This window comes from Monodon monoceros, unplaced genomic scaffold (genome assembly GCF_005190385.1).
Source record: "Monodon monoceros isolate NGI ecotype Baffin Bay Population unplaced genomic scaffold, NGI_Narwhal_1 Super_Scaffold_9, whole genome shotgun sequence".
NCBI classification, from domain to species: domain Eukaryota; kingdom Metazoa; phylum Chordata; class Mammalia; order Artiodactyla; family Monodontidae; genus Monodon; species Monodon monoceros.
In genome coordinates this window covers 44350581-44366500 of record NW_021703786.1, presented here as the reverse complement: position 1 = coordinate 44366500, position 15920 = coordinate 44350581, and the positions used below count along the sequence as shown (strand labels likewise).

The 15920-nt window shown below is 53.0% G+C and overlaps 1 protein-coding gene across 1 annotated transcript in view; it reads right to left on the bottom strand.

The window, feature by feature from the left end:
* Positions 1-14966, bottom strand: part of GAS7 (growth arrest specific 7) — a 200909-nt gene extending 185943 nt beyond the window's left edge. The window contains exon 1 of the mRNA XM_029212829.1: positions 14583-14966. Within this exon, the coding sequence (XP_029068662.1) occupies positions 14583-14765 (183 nt within the window). The 5' untranslated portion in view covers positions 14766-14966. The remainder of the gene's footprint in view (positions 1-14582) is intronic.
* Positions 14967-15920: the final 954 nt, after the last annotated feature.

The window sequence follows — 15920 nt, the reverse complement described above, 5'->3', positions numbered from 1 at the left end:
ATTCACGCCTCATCCAAGCCATCTTCTTGGGCCGGGGACATAGTCAAAAGCAAAGGGCAAGAGGCTCAGGCCAGAGGTGGCTCCACAACCCCCCCGGAGTGGCCGATAATGCTTTGGCCAGGCTATTCGCCACACATGCCCCACTGGCAGGGCTCCCCACCTGCCAAAGGTGCTCGGCATGGCTCCCCTGGGGACTCTGCCCAGGTGAGGAAGACAGCCGGCTACGCTTCTACTGTGGCGATCTTCTCCTGGGGGTAGCAGAGGAAGCCCATCTGAAACCCTCCACACCCGCGGCATCTCCGCAGCCACGCCCACCGCAGGGCTCCTTAAGGGCACACACGGAGCAGGTCTCTTCCCACAGCTGTCCGTAGGAACCCCCCCAAACCCCAGCTCGCTGTCTCTCTGATCCCAAATTCCCAATCGCGTGCCTCAGTCATCCGGCCTGAGTAGCAAGAAGAATCCTTTAAAAGATCCACACCAATATTTTTTTTTTCCTGAAGACCAGACTGTCTCCTCTTTTCACAAGAGAGAGTCAGAAGCAGGAAGACCCTCCCTGCTCTCTCCTCTGGGTGGGCTGTCGTGAGCCCAGAGAGATGACTTCTCCTCTGTGCCCTGGTTGGGGGGGTGGGGTGGCAGGGGGGATGGACAAGGACGAGCAGAAAGCCCTACAAGTGCCACCATGAACAGTCAGATTCTAGGGCCGGGGCAGAGGGGAACAGGGGCACAGGCAGAGTTTCCCTCTACCGTGCTCCCCTCCTACCCCCAAAGAACCTACAACAGCCATGCTCAGAAATTCGGCAGCTGGCGGGCTGAAAGAAGCAATCAAGGGCCCCACGGCCACATCACAAACACATCAACTTGAAAATATCCGTGGGTGCTGTGACCCCACCTCACTCTGAGCAGTACCCTACCCACAAGGCCTCAGGATGCAATCTTCTGCAGAAAAATCTGCCTTTACAGGCGGGTTTATCTGCCACAGGCTCTAAGATAAAATTCCCCTCAATTACTGACCTGCAGCTAAGATTCTAATCTTGGTCACACCCAGGCAGGTTTATCACACTCAGGGAGGGTCTGGATGGGAGGAGATTCAGACAACTGTGACATTTCAAAAAAAGGAATTTCTGGCTTAAGTTTGTGGTCCAAATACACCACGACAAAGCCGTGGGTCCATCCACAGTAGGGCCGTGACTTCCACTGGCAAACACACCTTCAGTGATGATGCAAAACCTGACGGAAAGGGACTTACTTGGAAGAACCAAGATGGAAACTGACTTGAGGTGACAAGAGCCAGAGAGACAAAGTCTCTACCAGAAATGGTGACCAAGAGGTCTGGACTGACGATCAGGGGAAACAGGTTTTTTTTTACTAAGAAAATAATGGCAAGAACGCTGAGTAATGGGTGGCCACCAGCATATCCGGAACCTTGACACCAGGCTCCCTGCAGAGCATTTACAACAAAGGACACAATTCTAACTTTCACAGCGACCCTCTGATATGGGTCTTAAAGATATGGAAACTGAGGTCCAAGGTCAGGTAAGCAAGGGGGCCCAAAGTCTCACACAGCCAGCACCCAAACCCAGGTCAGCTCAGCTCTGAACACCATTACACCAGACTGTCTACAAACTGAGGACAGTCCCATTCGAGGATTCCAGGATTGTTGCAGAAAAATGGGGTCATCCTGGAAAATGAGACAGGTCCCAGGGTGTATGGGGTTGTTAGTTTTTATGGGCTGGGTAGTTTCATATGCTAATGAGTGGGAGGAATATTCTATCTTGGAGAAGGGATGGGGATTTCCAGGAATTGGGGCACTGCCCACTTTTGGCCTCGAACTGCCATGGTGCCAGTGGGCGTGTCCTTAACATGCTAATATTACAATGAGTGCATAATAAGGCTCGAGGTCTAAGCACCGGAAGTCAAATCATCCGCCATCTTGGGCCTAGTAGGTTCTAACCAGTTTATGTCGTATCCTCAACGGCTGTGTCACTGTTTTAACGGTTGTGCCCTGCCCCCTTCCCTCCTGTCTCAAGGGTGACCCAGCACGGTTTGCTGCGCCTTATGGACAAGATGACGCTCCTACTTCCCAGCATCACGCATCCGGAGAAATGCTAAAAACAGCTAAAAACACGGCTGGGGAGGGAGGCAGCGGCCAGGTTATAAAGGGCCTTGTAAGCAAAGCTAAGTCATATTATATCATAAAGGCAACCAAAAAGCTAAGGAAAGTCTTCAGCAGGAGCGTTCCGTGGTCAAACTGGCTAGAAAAATCACTGTGGCGTCACTACGGAGAATGGACATCACCAAGGGACCAAAGGAGCAGCCACTGCTGTTAGGGACCACGGCAGTAATCCAGGCAAGAGGAGAGAGGCCAAGTGCAGAACAGTGTAGACCTGAGGGCTCCACCCAGGGGCTGCGGGGGACGCCTGCTTTGCGGCACTAACCACCATCTCCGGTTCCGAGCCCTAGAACACCGGCCCTGTTGTTCTGAGCCCCATAACAACGCTTTCAGAAGAGAATTTCCATCCAGGCCCTTGAAGCAAACCTTGCTTTTGGCCCAGGACCAGCAAAGATGAAAAGGCATGTCTAAGTCCTTTAGCAACCTCCTACATGTCACCTCTCCCGACAAACAGCCTTTTTCTCATCATAAGAGCCTCTTCGGGGTGTGTCCGGACAGCCGGAGGCCCATCTGACCCAGGTAAGAAGCAATTAAGACTAATTAGCCCAGCCTGAGCAGTGGCAACCATCATGCAGCAGTTCCTGAAACACCCCCAGAGGTGCTCTCCAGTTGTGCTACTCGAAGTGTGGGCCCAAACCAGCAGCATCTCCTTGTCAGACCTTTTGAGAAATGCAGGCTCTCAGGCCTCACCCCAGACCCTCAGAATCCAAATACACAGTAAGATGCTCAGGTGATCTGTACCCATGGGTCAGAAAGCCTTTTTTTTTTTTTTTTTTTTAAATTTTAATTTTCTTGGCTGTGCCGCACAGCATGTGGGATCTTTAGTTCCCCAACCAGGGATAGAACCCATGCCCCCTGCACTGGAAGCGCAGAGTCTTAACCACTGGACGGCCAGGGAAGTCCAGAAAGCCTTGACCACGGTGCTGCAACCAGGCAGCCTTGTACTTGATCTCAGAGGGGCCCAGGGAAAGAGGTTTCTCTCACCCAGCAGCACCTCATCAATGGAAGCCCAGTTAACGAGCAGCTCTCAGCATTCAACTTGGCATGATCCCTAGAACATGTGGGATGTAAACTCCACTAACAGAGTGTATACAAGATGCCAGCTACCCTCACAGGATCCCTAGGAAACTCAGGAATCCTGATTCTGCAACTCACCCAGGCAGCAGGGGCTGAGCCAGGATTTGAACCCAGAGCTGCCAGACTCTTGCCCTGAGCTCTGCGGCCCACATGGGGGGAGGTTCTGCCCCCGTCTCTGAACACAGTCAGAGCAGTGCACACCAGTGGTAGCCGCAGGGCTCACATTCCAGCCCACAAACCAAACCACACAATGCATCCAGCATCCCCTTGGAACCGATAAACTGCCTTGAGATGTGGTGGCCACATCCCCACTGCATGTTTTTCTTAACACAGTCGGTATCTGGCAAGACCACCCCGGGCTCTCTCTCTGCCATCAAGTTCGTACTGCAGTCAAGACCCTGGGCCTACTACCATGCCCATGTCACTCACCACTCAACCCGCAACCTCTCTGCCTCATCTGGCCATGGTAAAACATGCCTGAGCCCCACCTCCACCCCGTAACTGTGATCAAGGGACCCCTCTGGGCAAACTGGAACACCGGCTACCACCCTCCCCCATCCTACCTTTTTACCATCTCCATACCTCTCTTCTCGGATTAAACAGGCTCAAAATGAGGTCTAATTCCAAAACCTGTGTTCCTTCCCTGACCCTGTGTAGCCTCACATAATCCGTGAAGGAAAAAGAAAGTAAACTAAATCCAATCTAATTCCAGAATTTAATCATGACTTGCAAACTTTAAAACCCCTTAGGGTACTCCAATGCTTTGCTACTCAAATTGTGGCTCAGAGGCCAGCAGTATCAGCGTCACCTGGGAGCTAGGTAGACAATGCAGAGTCTCAGGCCCCACCCCAGACCCAGCGAATCCAAATCTGCCTTTCAACAAGAACCCTATGTGATCTGCATGCACCTTAATACGTGAGAAGTGCTGTCCTTAATGTCCTACATGGTAATGTTGTACAGGTAGATTCTATGTGCCCACACCAAGCGGGAGGCCCCAGGCATCCAGGACCTTCTTTATAATACGAAAATATTAGACTGAGTACCAGATTAGTAGATTTTGTGTGAAGTATGTCCTTGATTATCCAAAACTCAGAGTTTTATTTTTCACTCCAAACACCACAAAGGCTTGTAGCTATTTATCAATAAAACACTTGCTAAATGAGAACAGTGGCCTCCAACTTCCTATTTCTATTTCTACATTATATTGTGAATCAAAAACAAATGACACTCTTCCATGAACCACTGCTAAAATAAGGAGCCTCTGTTATGATTAAATTAGGACAAGGACTCATTTCTGTAGAATTTTTGAAATATCATCTCTAAAGAGTTTTTACAACTTAATTAGGTTTTTTTGTTGACTGATCCGGGAGTTCCCTGTGCATCTGAGAAGCAAACGAGAAGGGTGGAGGAATGAAGGCATTTGAGAAAGAACAATGGATGCAGAATGTCTGGAAGGGCTTTCATTCCAACAGAACAAGTGTGAAACTGAAGTCTCTTAGAGAAATCACCTGCCAGAGTCACCTGGAGGGGCTGGCACATCCCCGAGGCACACTCCAGAGAAGACCTTGGCTCCAGGTCTCGACTTATCCCCTGAGACTTGCTGAGAGCCTGGCATACACAGTAGGTGCTCAAATATAAATATTTGTTTTTGTTGAACCAAACGTTGACAGATGTATTTACCGCAAAGAAAAAAAAAAAATCACAGGAAGTCTGGGATCAGGCCAAGTATCACTGGTGTGCCCAGCATCATGCTAGATGCGAGGAGAGCTTGTGGGAGGGGGAGCTGATTTGAAATCACAGTAAGAGCTCATCCTGGTCTCAGGAGCCATGGGCACCTGCTGAGGCTGAAGTCCAAGAGAGCTCGTCAGACTGCTGCAGAGTCCCAAGCCTCACCCCAGACCTACTGAGCCAGAATCTGCGTCCAACAAGATCCAGAAGCCTTGCTCTAGAGGCATCAAAATCAGCTTGAGAAGCACCACTCTAGGCATGGCCATAAAATACTGAGATTGAACTGGAACAGAAACGGGGCATGCCCCTGAGTCAGGACACACCTGGTGGTCACCAGAGCTGTCCACATACATTCAGCTCACTCCTTCTCTCCTTCTGGGCACATGGCAGGATTGCATTTCCCCACCCACTTGAAGTTAGGTGTGGCTGGGCTTTCATCAATGAGATCTGAGCACAAATGCCATGTGTCACTTCCAAGAACCACGTGCTGTTGATCTGCAGTGAGATTACAGACAGTGGTTGCTCCCTCATCTTGGGTCCTGGTCTTGCAGCCCCAAACCAACTGAGATTTGGGGGCTGTTTGTTATGGCAGCATTTCCTAACCCATCCTGACTGACACAGCATGTAAGCCCCCAACACTGCCATCTTCAGAGTATCTCTGTTACTCCCCCATTGAGATCCGCTTAAATGCAACATGACTTGAGGATAGGACCTCTTTTTAAATCCCAAACAGCATTACTTAACTCGATTACCTTCTACACTCTTCAGACTTCACTCCAACCATCATCTTCTTTTCTCCTTTTCCCCAGACTTCCCCACATACTAATGCTTTTATCTTACCATACCGTATGCTTTTTGGTAAGCTGCTTTACATCCTTTTCTCAACAAGGTGATAGACAGACAGTCACACATACAGACACACCAGACGTGGCTCCAAATGAATTTTGGCTGTTTCCAAAAAAATCAAATTCACCCCTCGAAAGACAAAGATTTGCTGTTACTAAGGATATCTGAAAGAACGTGGCCCTGGGCCAGGCAAGTATTCCTTCAACCTGTTCTTTGCACAAAAGGATGCATGGGACACAGTCTCTGCTCTTAAAAAGCAATTCATTCTTGGAAACACCATCTCTTTTTGCCTTGTCATAAGGTGAAATCTGAACCATGCTAACTCCATGAAAACACTTAGCATCACTGACAAAAATGTTTTATTCTTAAAATTCTGCTGAGCCCCTTTTGCATGGCTGGCCTTGTGTGAAGAACAGGTGAATCTTATTTTAACCAGTTCCTCTTGGTAGGCAGGTAGGGGGTGGCCAGTTGAGCTATATTAGAAACAGGCTGCAATGGGTATTCTGAGGCTTACAGCTTACCTACCAGATGCTTTCTGAATCCACATTTCTAGATGTGGAATTGCTGGATCAGAGGGCACGTACGCTGTTAAGGTTTTAAGGTATATTGCCAATTTACACTCCAGGAAGCACACGGCAATTTTCTTACACCCTTGCCAATACTCATTCTTTTTTTATTTTGACACTTTTCATTAAGGCTACCTTTTTAAAAAATGTGCAGTACTTGGACTACTAGTGAGACTGAATATGCTGACGACTTTGCATCTTTTATTATAAAGTGTCTATCCAAGTTCATTGCCCGTTCTTGTACTGATGTGTTCCTTTTGGGCTTTTTTTAAAAAATAACTTATAAAAGAACTTTCTGCATTAAGGACATTAAGTTTTTCACAATTTTAATTAGCCTTTTACCTCATTTTTTTTAAAGGAAAAGGTCTCTGGTGGCAGAATGGGCGATTCACAGATGAGGACATTACCACAGGGACAGTGCATCACAACTCACCTGCAGAGGTGAGGCCCCCTCGCCCTCCCCAGTCAATCTACCAGCAAGTCCTTTTAACTCAACCCTCAAAATACATTCCAGTTCCATCCACTTCTCTCTCAGCACCTCCACTCCCACCAGCCTGCTCCCAGCTTCCTAACTCGTCTGCTTGCTTCCCTCCCTACCCTCTGCAAATCCATCCTCCACACTATAGCCCAGGTGAGCTTTCCAAAACAAATCAGAGCACGCCAACCCATCAATCAAACCGAAAGCTACCAACCACTAAAAAGGAAGGATAATTAGGGAATGTGACAGAGGTGCTAAATATCGCTATCATATTACAATATATACATGTATCAAATTAACACGTTGTATACCTTAACTTTACACAAGATGGCATGTCAAATGTATTCAATTAAAAGAAGCCACTGGTAGCTTCAAATCAGCCATGGCAGGAGTACTTACACCCCAGAAATTGGCAAACGCGACAAATCAGAACTTCTCTCACTTCACCTCCCACCCTCCATCCGCCAAAGCTGATTGTTAAACATTTACCAACACACCAGTGGAGGCAAAAGAAGCTTCAGTCAGTGTCAGAGAATGACACTCCAATTTTGTCCTCCCAAAAACTGCTGAGAAGGAGGAGAGGGAGGGACCCTTCAGACAGGAGACTGTCTCTGGCAAAAGTATGGATAGACAGAGACCCACGCAGGGAGCACAGCTCAGCAGATGCCCAAAGGACATCAAGGAACAGCTGGGCCCTTGGAATGATGATTTTGCAGTTAAGCCCCCCAGACCATAAATGCAAACCTGGGGAAAGGCAAGCAACCTCAAATTATTCGACAGTTCATTTCTTCCGCCACGCAGGATAGCGATTCAAAATACAAGTTCGTAGAGAAAAATCAAGTTACACATATGGGGGCGGGGGGAGAGACAACTATCCAACTTACCAACTAGACAACTATCCAATTATCCAACTTACCTGCCTCCCTGCCATCCCAACCTCTCTTGTCCTCGCTCCCTGCGCTCTAACCATTCTGGAATATTCTGGTTCTCTCAAATCTATCAAACATACACCGCTCTTCAGGGTTGCCTGCATCTGTAGTGCAAATACTCACACATAGCCCCAGATCCTCACACGGCTGGCTCCTGTGCATCACGCAGGTCTCTGCTCACGCATACCCTCCTTGGGGAAGCCTTCTCTGACAGTTTCTGGAACCCCTCCCTTCCTGCACCCCACACCCCTAGTTTGTCACAGTACCCTGTTTTATTGGCCCCATACCACTTTAAAAGTATACATACATATATATATATATATTTTTTTTTTTTTTTGCTAGTTTACCATCTCCCCAACTAAAAGGTAAGCGTCTTTTCTATGCCTTATCACTGCTTCACCTCCAGCAGTGCTCACAGCCCATCGTTGGCACTCAATTAGGGGTTGTTGAATGAATGATCAACTTTTGAACAGGGACTGGCAAACTACACACAGCCCATAAGCTAAGAATGGCCTATCCATCTTTAAATGGTTGAAAACAAAGCGAAAGAAGAAGGATATTGCATGGCACAAATTCAAACCTCAGTGTCCATAAATAAAGTTTTATCGGAACACAACCACACCCGTCGGTTTGGGGCTCCTCTCTAGCCGTTTCATGCTCCGCGGGCAGAGCTGAGCCACTGTGCCAGAGACCATATGGGCGCTCTCACGGCTTCTCACTGCCTGCAGCGCACTGCACATCCAGTGATGCAGCTGTAACTCGAGTGTGCCTCTTGGCCTGCAAAGCCTAACATGTTTCCTGGCCCTTTACAGAAAAAGTTTGCCAATGCAGGTGAAGAAGGAGAAGGCTCTGAGAAACGTTTCTCAGGGAGAGCAGACCAGGCTTGCCACCCGAATGAACAGGAGAGAAAAGGTAAGAGGCGGGCAGAGTCAGGTGACGCGGTAGAGAGATGGTGGCGACATGCACAAGGGTCTGGAGGGTGGGGGGAAAAGAGGGTGAAAGGAAGGGAGCGATTAAGAGTTTAGCTTGGACATGTAAGTCCCTGGGGACTGAGTCTGGAGACCAGCTCAAGAACCGAGGGGAATACAGTGAACCGGGAAGTTAACCTAATAAAACAGATCTTTACCAGATGGAAGACAGGAGAGACACTAAATGTGGAGGGAGGAGGTGGGTGAGTCCTCTGAGGAATCTACACGAACCTGGCACAATTCACACACCTGTCGCAACTGAACCTACACAGTGTCACCCATGCTCTGGTCTTCCAAAGGACAAGCCAGGCCGAGCTGCTGGCCACCATTTCTACTTCTCTCCACGGGGCAAACACCACCCAGAAGCCTTGCCGCTGTAGGCAAGAGTGGAATCTACTCATTGTGCAATTAAGGACCGGGGGACCCATGCTGACATTCTGGTGGAAAGCTTGTCACGTGCCGCCTGCCTGCTGGGAGTGATAAGCGGGCAGCTGGGAGAACGCCGTCCCCTGGAGTGGCCCGACAAAAATCCCGACACCTAACCGGTATCCAAGCCTTCCTGGTTTACCAAACCTCTTCTTTCACCGGCCACGTAGGGACCAGCAGCCGTCCTCGTAGACGAGGTCGACCAGGCTGTCAGATAAAAGCTGGGCTTTTTCAGGCTGGGAAGAGTACAAGCGGGTCAGCATCCCATTCATGTTTCCAAGCTGGTAATGGACTACAGGGATACATGTGGTGGTTAACAGATGTCAGGGATTCCTGCCGACTTGTTGCTAAGGGAACTTTTGTGAAGATGCCCCGAATCCAGAGAATCCAACAAGCCCTGCCGACTGCTTTGAAGTCCTGAGGGGTGGCCAGTTGACCGGACCAGCACAGAGCACTGCAGAGGGGGGACGCCCCTCCGGATCAGAGGCAGACAGAGTACGGGCCAAAGGTAGAGTTTCACACAGCACAGGAGCCACAAACGCGGGCCACAGCCCCCAAATCAAAGGGCAGGATGACTTCGTGAAGATGGCAGAAAGCACCTTAATCTTTTCGATCACAGCTACATGCTCCGCAAACCGGCTGGCTCCTGTGCATCACGCAGGTCTCTGCTCACGTGATTATGCCTTTTGTGAAAGAGCTGATGACCACCTTAAAAAATACGGGTGTGAGGAACAAGGTCACACCCATTTTAGGTAATTTCCACGTAACAGAAAGAAAGGCCCTGTATTAAAATCAATTTGTATAACACATCAAGCATCTACTAGATGTCAGGCAGCTCGGATGCACCATGTCCATTAACAACCAGCACCAAACAGCCCCACCCTGTATAAGCTGGGCTGGTCTGTCAGTGGCCCAGGGGACAGACCCAGGCTTCAGGGACAGGAAAATCTAGTTTCAAAATCAGCTGCACCATTTATTGTGTGGCCTTTATAAGAAATCCCTGGCGTCTTTAAAAACAAAAACGAACAACGAACAACAAAAACTTCCAAGAATGGCGATGGAGAATTTCCTAGCAGAATGGCCAAATCTGTTCGTTCTACCCACCCCCACCCCAGGCTCTCTCAAAGGTCTGGCCTGGCACTGCTTCCTCTCTAATGGATCATCTGTCCCAGGGTGTTCTCCCTACCCTTCTGAGGTAGCTAGTCTGCAAAACAGCCTCAATGAACCTTGCCTCGCTGTATACACACCTGTATGCACCTCCCTCCCACACTGTGACTCACTTTACCCGTGGAATGTGGTAGAAGTGATGCGCCGGTTCTGAGCCTACGCCTTAAGGAGACCTGGCAACTTGCACTTTTGTGTTAAGAAGCCTGAATGTTAAACACTCCAACTGCCCTGCTGAAGAGAAGGACCATGCAGAAAGGCACCCGAGGATGACACCAAGCAGAGAGAAAGGCCATATGGAAGGCACCAGGCATGTGAGGGAAGACACCATTTTGGAGGTGCCAGCCCAGCTGAGCCTCCAGGACCCCAGCTGCGGCCACCATCTAACTGCAAATGCGTGAGAGACACCGAGATCGACGGCAGAAGAAGCGCCCGGCTGAGCCCCGTCAACCCACAGAAATGTGTGAGATAATAACAAATGGTTGTTTTGCGGTGGCCTGTTACATAGCAATGGATAAAATATTATCCCGTAATGATCCACAGCGCAGCCCACTTCCCCAGCCCCACATCTCTCTGCCCCAGCCACACCTTGTAAACTCCTGCGGCACAATCACCTGAACCCAAAAGGGGAGAACAGAAGGTGAACAGAAGGAGGTGCAGGGGTGACCCTCTGCAGCTGACTAGTTCAGCTGACAGTGTCATATTCCGTTAGTACCTCTTGAGTACCTTGCAAGTGACCTTGCAGCCAGATCGTGGATTCTGAGAACAGCACCTCCATCAAGGAAAGCTCTGCTGCGTATGCATTCCAATCTTATTACCCTCCAGAATTATTTCCCAAAAGCTCTGGTGGGTTTTGCAGATGCCTTACAGTATCTTCCAAAGCCCTAATTTCTTCTCTTCATTCGAGGGAAGAGCATCACCTCAGCTCCTCCTAGACCACGTCTCTCTCAGATCCTTGACCTCTTCATGGCTGAACAGACCCTCAAGAAAGATGTTCCTGGCTGCTTTTGTCTAAGGGCCTTGATAACTCCTGGGCAGCTGTGGGTCTTATCTGTTAGGCCTCCTCCCTTCTCTGGGAGGAGCTGGCTCCCCTCCACCTGGCACCCTCTGGAAGGCTGCCCCACTCACTGAATAGCAGGATCCTTGTGGCCAGTCCTTGCCCACCAGGGCTCCCCCCAGCTCTGCTTGGCAGAGGTTTTCCTGGAGGCCGCCCTCTGTAAGCCAAGTATGCTCTGTCCTGTCCCCCCATTTCCTTGGGGTCTTGACCAAAGAGATTTCCCCAGGAACCAGGACCAGAACCTCCACCAAACTGGCCTCTCCGCAGGGGCAGGCCACCAGGGTGGATCTTTGGGCCCTTTCAGTTAGCTCGCAACTCCCCGCCACGGGGTATGCTTCCTGCAAACCAGGGCCTCTCAGTTCTCCTTTTTTCACATGAACAAGGAGGAAATCCTTGGGGCGTGTGCATTTTGCACACACTGCCCTCAATCTTTAGCACACTCTTGCCAAGATGGGGTTTCCTGACATCACTCTTTCCGCCAGAGAGCAAACGGTGCACTGGGGTGGGGGCTATGCTGGCAGTGCCATTCTCAGCTGTACACCCACCATCCCACTCCTGCCGCAGGAGTCTGGTGTAGCCCCTCCTGTCTGTACTTGTATCTGCGACAGCTCCCCTGGCCTTCTGAACTCCATGCCCCCAGCAAGCTCAGTGCCAGGCGCCCACTAGCAGAGGCTTCCCGGCTCTAGTAAGTGGGCCCTTCTCTGGCCTCCTGGCTTCTGCACTAACACCTGGCTGGCACTCCTCCAGTGCCATATGCTGGCCAGCCCACTGCCGGCAACCCCCTCAGGAGTTCTGCATTCTCCCCTAACCCAGCCTGTCTCTGGGGAGTCACCCCATTCCAAGGGACCCTACCTGCATCTCCTCCATCCCTCCCCAGCCTCAGCCTTGAGGTCCAGCCTGCTCAGGGAAGAGGTTCCCACAGACAAAAGGGCCTGATCTATGATGCTCCCTGTGGAAGATGCGTCTGCTTTGGCTCTGAAAAGAGTCGCGGGGCTCAGGCCCACTCCTGTCTCCACCTGTGGGAAAACCAGCGGGCTCTGAGTGAAATCAAACTCCAGGCTTCGCAGGAGAGATGCTCCAGGTAGGAAGGAGCAGCTGCCCTCATTGGAGCCTCAGCATCTCTGCTTCCCTTATGGATGTGGTCACTGGCAGGTGGACCTCGGGAGCTGCACTGGCCCTTTCCCACAGGGATCCAGACCCTTTCTTTACTTGCCTTCTGGTACAGCTGGGCCAAGGATACTGGGTTTAAAAGAGACACAGGCACAGAAGGTAGCATTCAGCCAGCTGAGCTGCTAACCAGCTACGCAAGCATTACTCCCTGGCCAACTGCCTTCACCTGTCTCACATTCAGTTTGCCTGCCTGTAAAATGGGGATAGTGCCTCCCCCTTCCCAGGGCTGTCTGGGGAATTGGTGACACTGTATGGACCATGCCTGGTGCCTAATAGGTGCTTAACAAACGTAAGCCCCTCTAGGGGTACTACTCACACAGATGGGTACTTGTCTGAAAGCACCTTAGGCAACACACATGCCACGAACTGTGACTGACACACCCACAGCTGTCCTAGCTGATCATTCTGCTTGTCCCCTGGGTGGTCTGATTCACCCTCGCTTTCCCCCTGGGAAGAAAAAGCAAAGGCACTTCACTCTTGCTAACACAGCCGACAAACCCACCAGTCTCACCCCCACCCAACACACAGCTGGCTGAGTCCAGCCAGGGACACTCCTCACCAGACATCCAACAGCCAAATTTCCACATCAGTGTTTCCTGGAAAAGTGTGGCCACCAGAGGACTCTACGACAGGAGTCTCTGCCAGGGCTGCTGGGCTAGAAACAAGGAGGCTCCGGGTCTTCGTAAGAAGCAATTCACTTGCTTTCTTCCACACCTGACTCTCAGGAAGGGAACTACGAAAGCTGAGGAACACCTGAACCTCTCCTAGGCAGCCAGGCTCTCAAATGACAGAACCACAAAGGTGCCCGAATATACTCAGCTGACAGCCCAGGAAGGCTCCTTCCAGCCTCAACTTGGTCAAATGCTACTAATCCATGTAGGAGGGATTTTGTTTTCTGGACCTGAAAGAAACATCACGTACCTCTAAGAGGCCAGGCTCTATTTTGATAAGGTTTCCACAGGATATTTCTCAGGCAAACTCACCCATAACCATTTCACCTCTATCTAGCTTTCTTTCTGTCTTTTTTGAGTTGCACAGAGCATGTTCAGTCAAAATTTGCTACTTTGTTCTTTGTGAAGTAGGTGGGGGGGTAAATTATTAACCAGTTTAGTCTCTATGATTCGGACAGTTTCGCCAGAATACTTCCGTCTCCTCACAGCCTTCACAACAATCTTGGGGTCGGGCAGCCCTTCACTAAAGGGGACAGACACCCTGTAAAAGCCCACCCCACACGCCACCAAAGGACTTGGGGAACTCAGAATCCCACTCAGGCTATGACCATGAGCTCGGCGATGAGAGGACATCGAGGCCTCCCAACTGTCACCCAGACGATAAACAGCCAGCTTGGCTCAGCAGGTCCTGTGAAGCCCGGGGCCAGGCCAGAACACCAGGACAGGCCACTTTTCAGGCTCTGAACCCTGGCCGCGGGGAGCTGGGCCAGGGGACGGGGCGCTGGCCGGGGGCTGCAGCACCCCTGGATCAAGCCTGCTGACGGGGCTCGGGCTGGTGGCTAGCCAGGCTCAGCTGACCAGTAAGTGGGCGGCCTGGAGGCGGCCAGGCTGCTGACCCGCCGCAGGACGACCGTCCACAGGTCGGCAGGCTCGGCGCTCCGGGGCCCAAGCGGTGCCACTTTCCCCAGCCCCATTCTCCGTGCGTCTTCCCTGGACCGCCGGACGCCGCAACCCTTCTGCGGCCCCGGCCACTGCCGGAACGCGCCCGCCAGCTCCCGAACTCACACTGGCAACAAGTTCTCGCTTCCTCAGGGCGGCCTCGATGTACTCGGGAGGCCCGGCACGGGGAGCGCGCGGAGGGCGAGCCCCGCGCTGCCCACGCCCGGAGAGGCGCCCGCCGCCTCCGCCACCCCCAGGAGCGCGCGGCTCTGGGTCGGGCGCGCATCGGCGGCCCACGGGGCGCCCCTCGGGCAGGGACGGCTCCGGCCTCCCGGGCGCGGGCAACAGGTATGCGAGCGCGCCGGTCTCCCAGCCCCGGCCCTCGCCCCTTACCTCCAGCAACTGCACGTAGCTCGCCGGGAACCAGCCGCGGAGCCCGTCCTCCTTCTCGCCTTCCCACCAGCCGCCGTCCGGGACCTGCAGCAGCGTGATGAGCTCGCCCGCGGCGAAGCGCAGCCCCTGGCCGTGCCGCTCCCCGGAGAAGGGGTACAGGGTCCGGCAGCGGGCGCCGGACATGGCCTTGGCGCCCGGGCTCACAGCGCAGCCTGCATCCCTGCCGAGCCCCGCAGTCTGGGCAGCGGTTCCGCGGGGTCCCAGGCGCCCGGCGCTCCGGGCTCCCGCGCTCTGGGCGCGCGCCGTCTCGGGGGTGCGCGGGGGTCCCCGGCTAGACGGGGGACGCGCGCCCCGCGCAGGGAAGCTGAGACTTGCTGGCTTCGGAGCGAGCGGCAACGCCCCCGGGCCGGGCGGCTCGCGGCTCCCAGCTCGGGCCGGGGGGGGGGGGGGGGGGGGGGCTCAGGGGGAGGAGACCCAGGCGCCGCGGGCTCCGGAGACAACTTCCCGGGGACGCGGAACGCGGGCGGCCGCCGCGAAGGCCGGCCAGAGCCGGGGCCGCCCTGGCGCGCGGAAATGCGCAGCTCTCCGCGGAGGTGGGACCTGGAGCATCCCCCTCGGCCCCGCTCCGCGGCGAGGGAGTGGCGGCGGACGTGGAGAAGGGGCTGGCGGCCGGGTAGCCTGCCGGCGGCTCTCTCGGCGCGAGGGGGCGGGACTGGGCGGGGGCTGGACCGGGGCGGCCACGCCCCCTGAGGGCCGGGCGCTCCTTAGCCGAGCGGGCGGGTCACTGGGGAGTGGTCTGCCGGCTCACACCCGCACCACCGAAAGCCGCGGGGATAGAAACGCCCCTCTCTACGCGTTTTGTAGGCCTCGTGGCCGGTGGTGGGCGGACGCCTCCTCTGGGGTGCCTGTGAGGGAATGTGTTTGTGGCCGTCACTAGGGGTTGAACCTGGGGTTGAACTTGACTCACCGGAAACTGGACAATGGGTGAGAGACAGATTTGAAGCCGGGCGCCTGAGCCGGGAAGCCAGGTGGCAGCGGGTTACACCGGAGGGACCGAGCGGCGAGGCGACGGAGTCGGAATCCGAGTTGGTAGAATTGGAAGGAGATCACTACGGATAAAAGGAGAAGAGGGGAAGGTGAGAGGAGCAGGCCCCGTCGCTTGTGCGTGCAAAGGGGAGGCTGGCCCAGGGTACCAGCTCTCCTGAAATCGAGATGGGCCAGGCTGAGGAGTCTACACTCGTTTACTCAGTCAACAGACATTAGTGGGAGGCTGCCACGTTCCACGCAATGTGCCAGGTACCTACAAAATTCACTTGGGACAAGCTCCTGCTCTGCTGG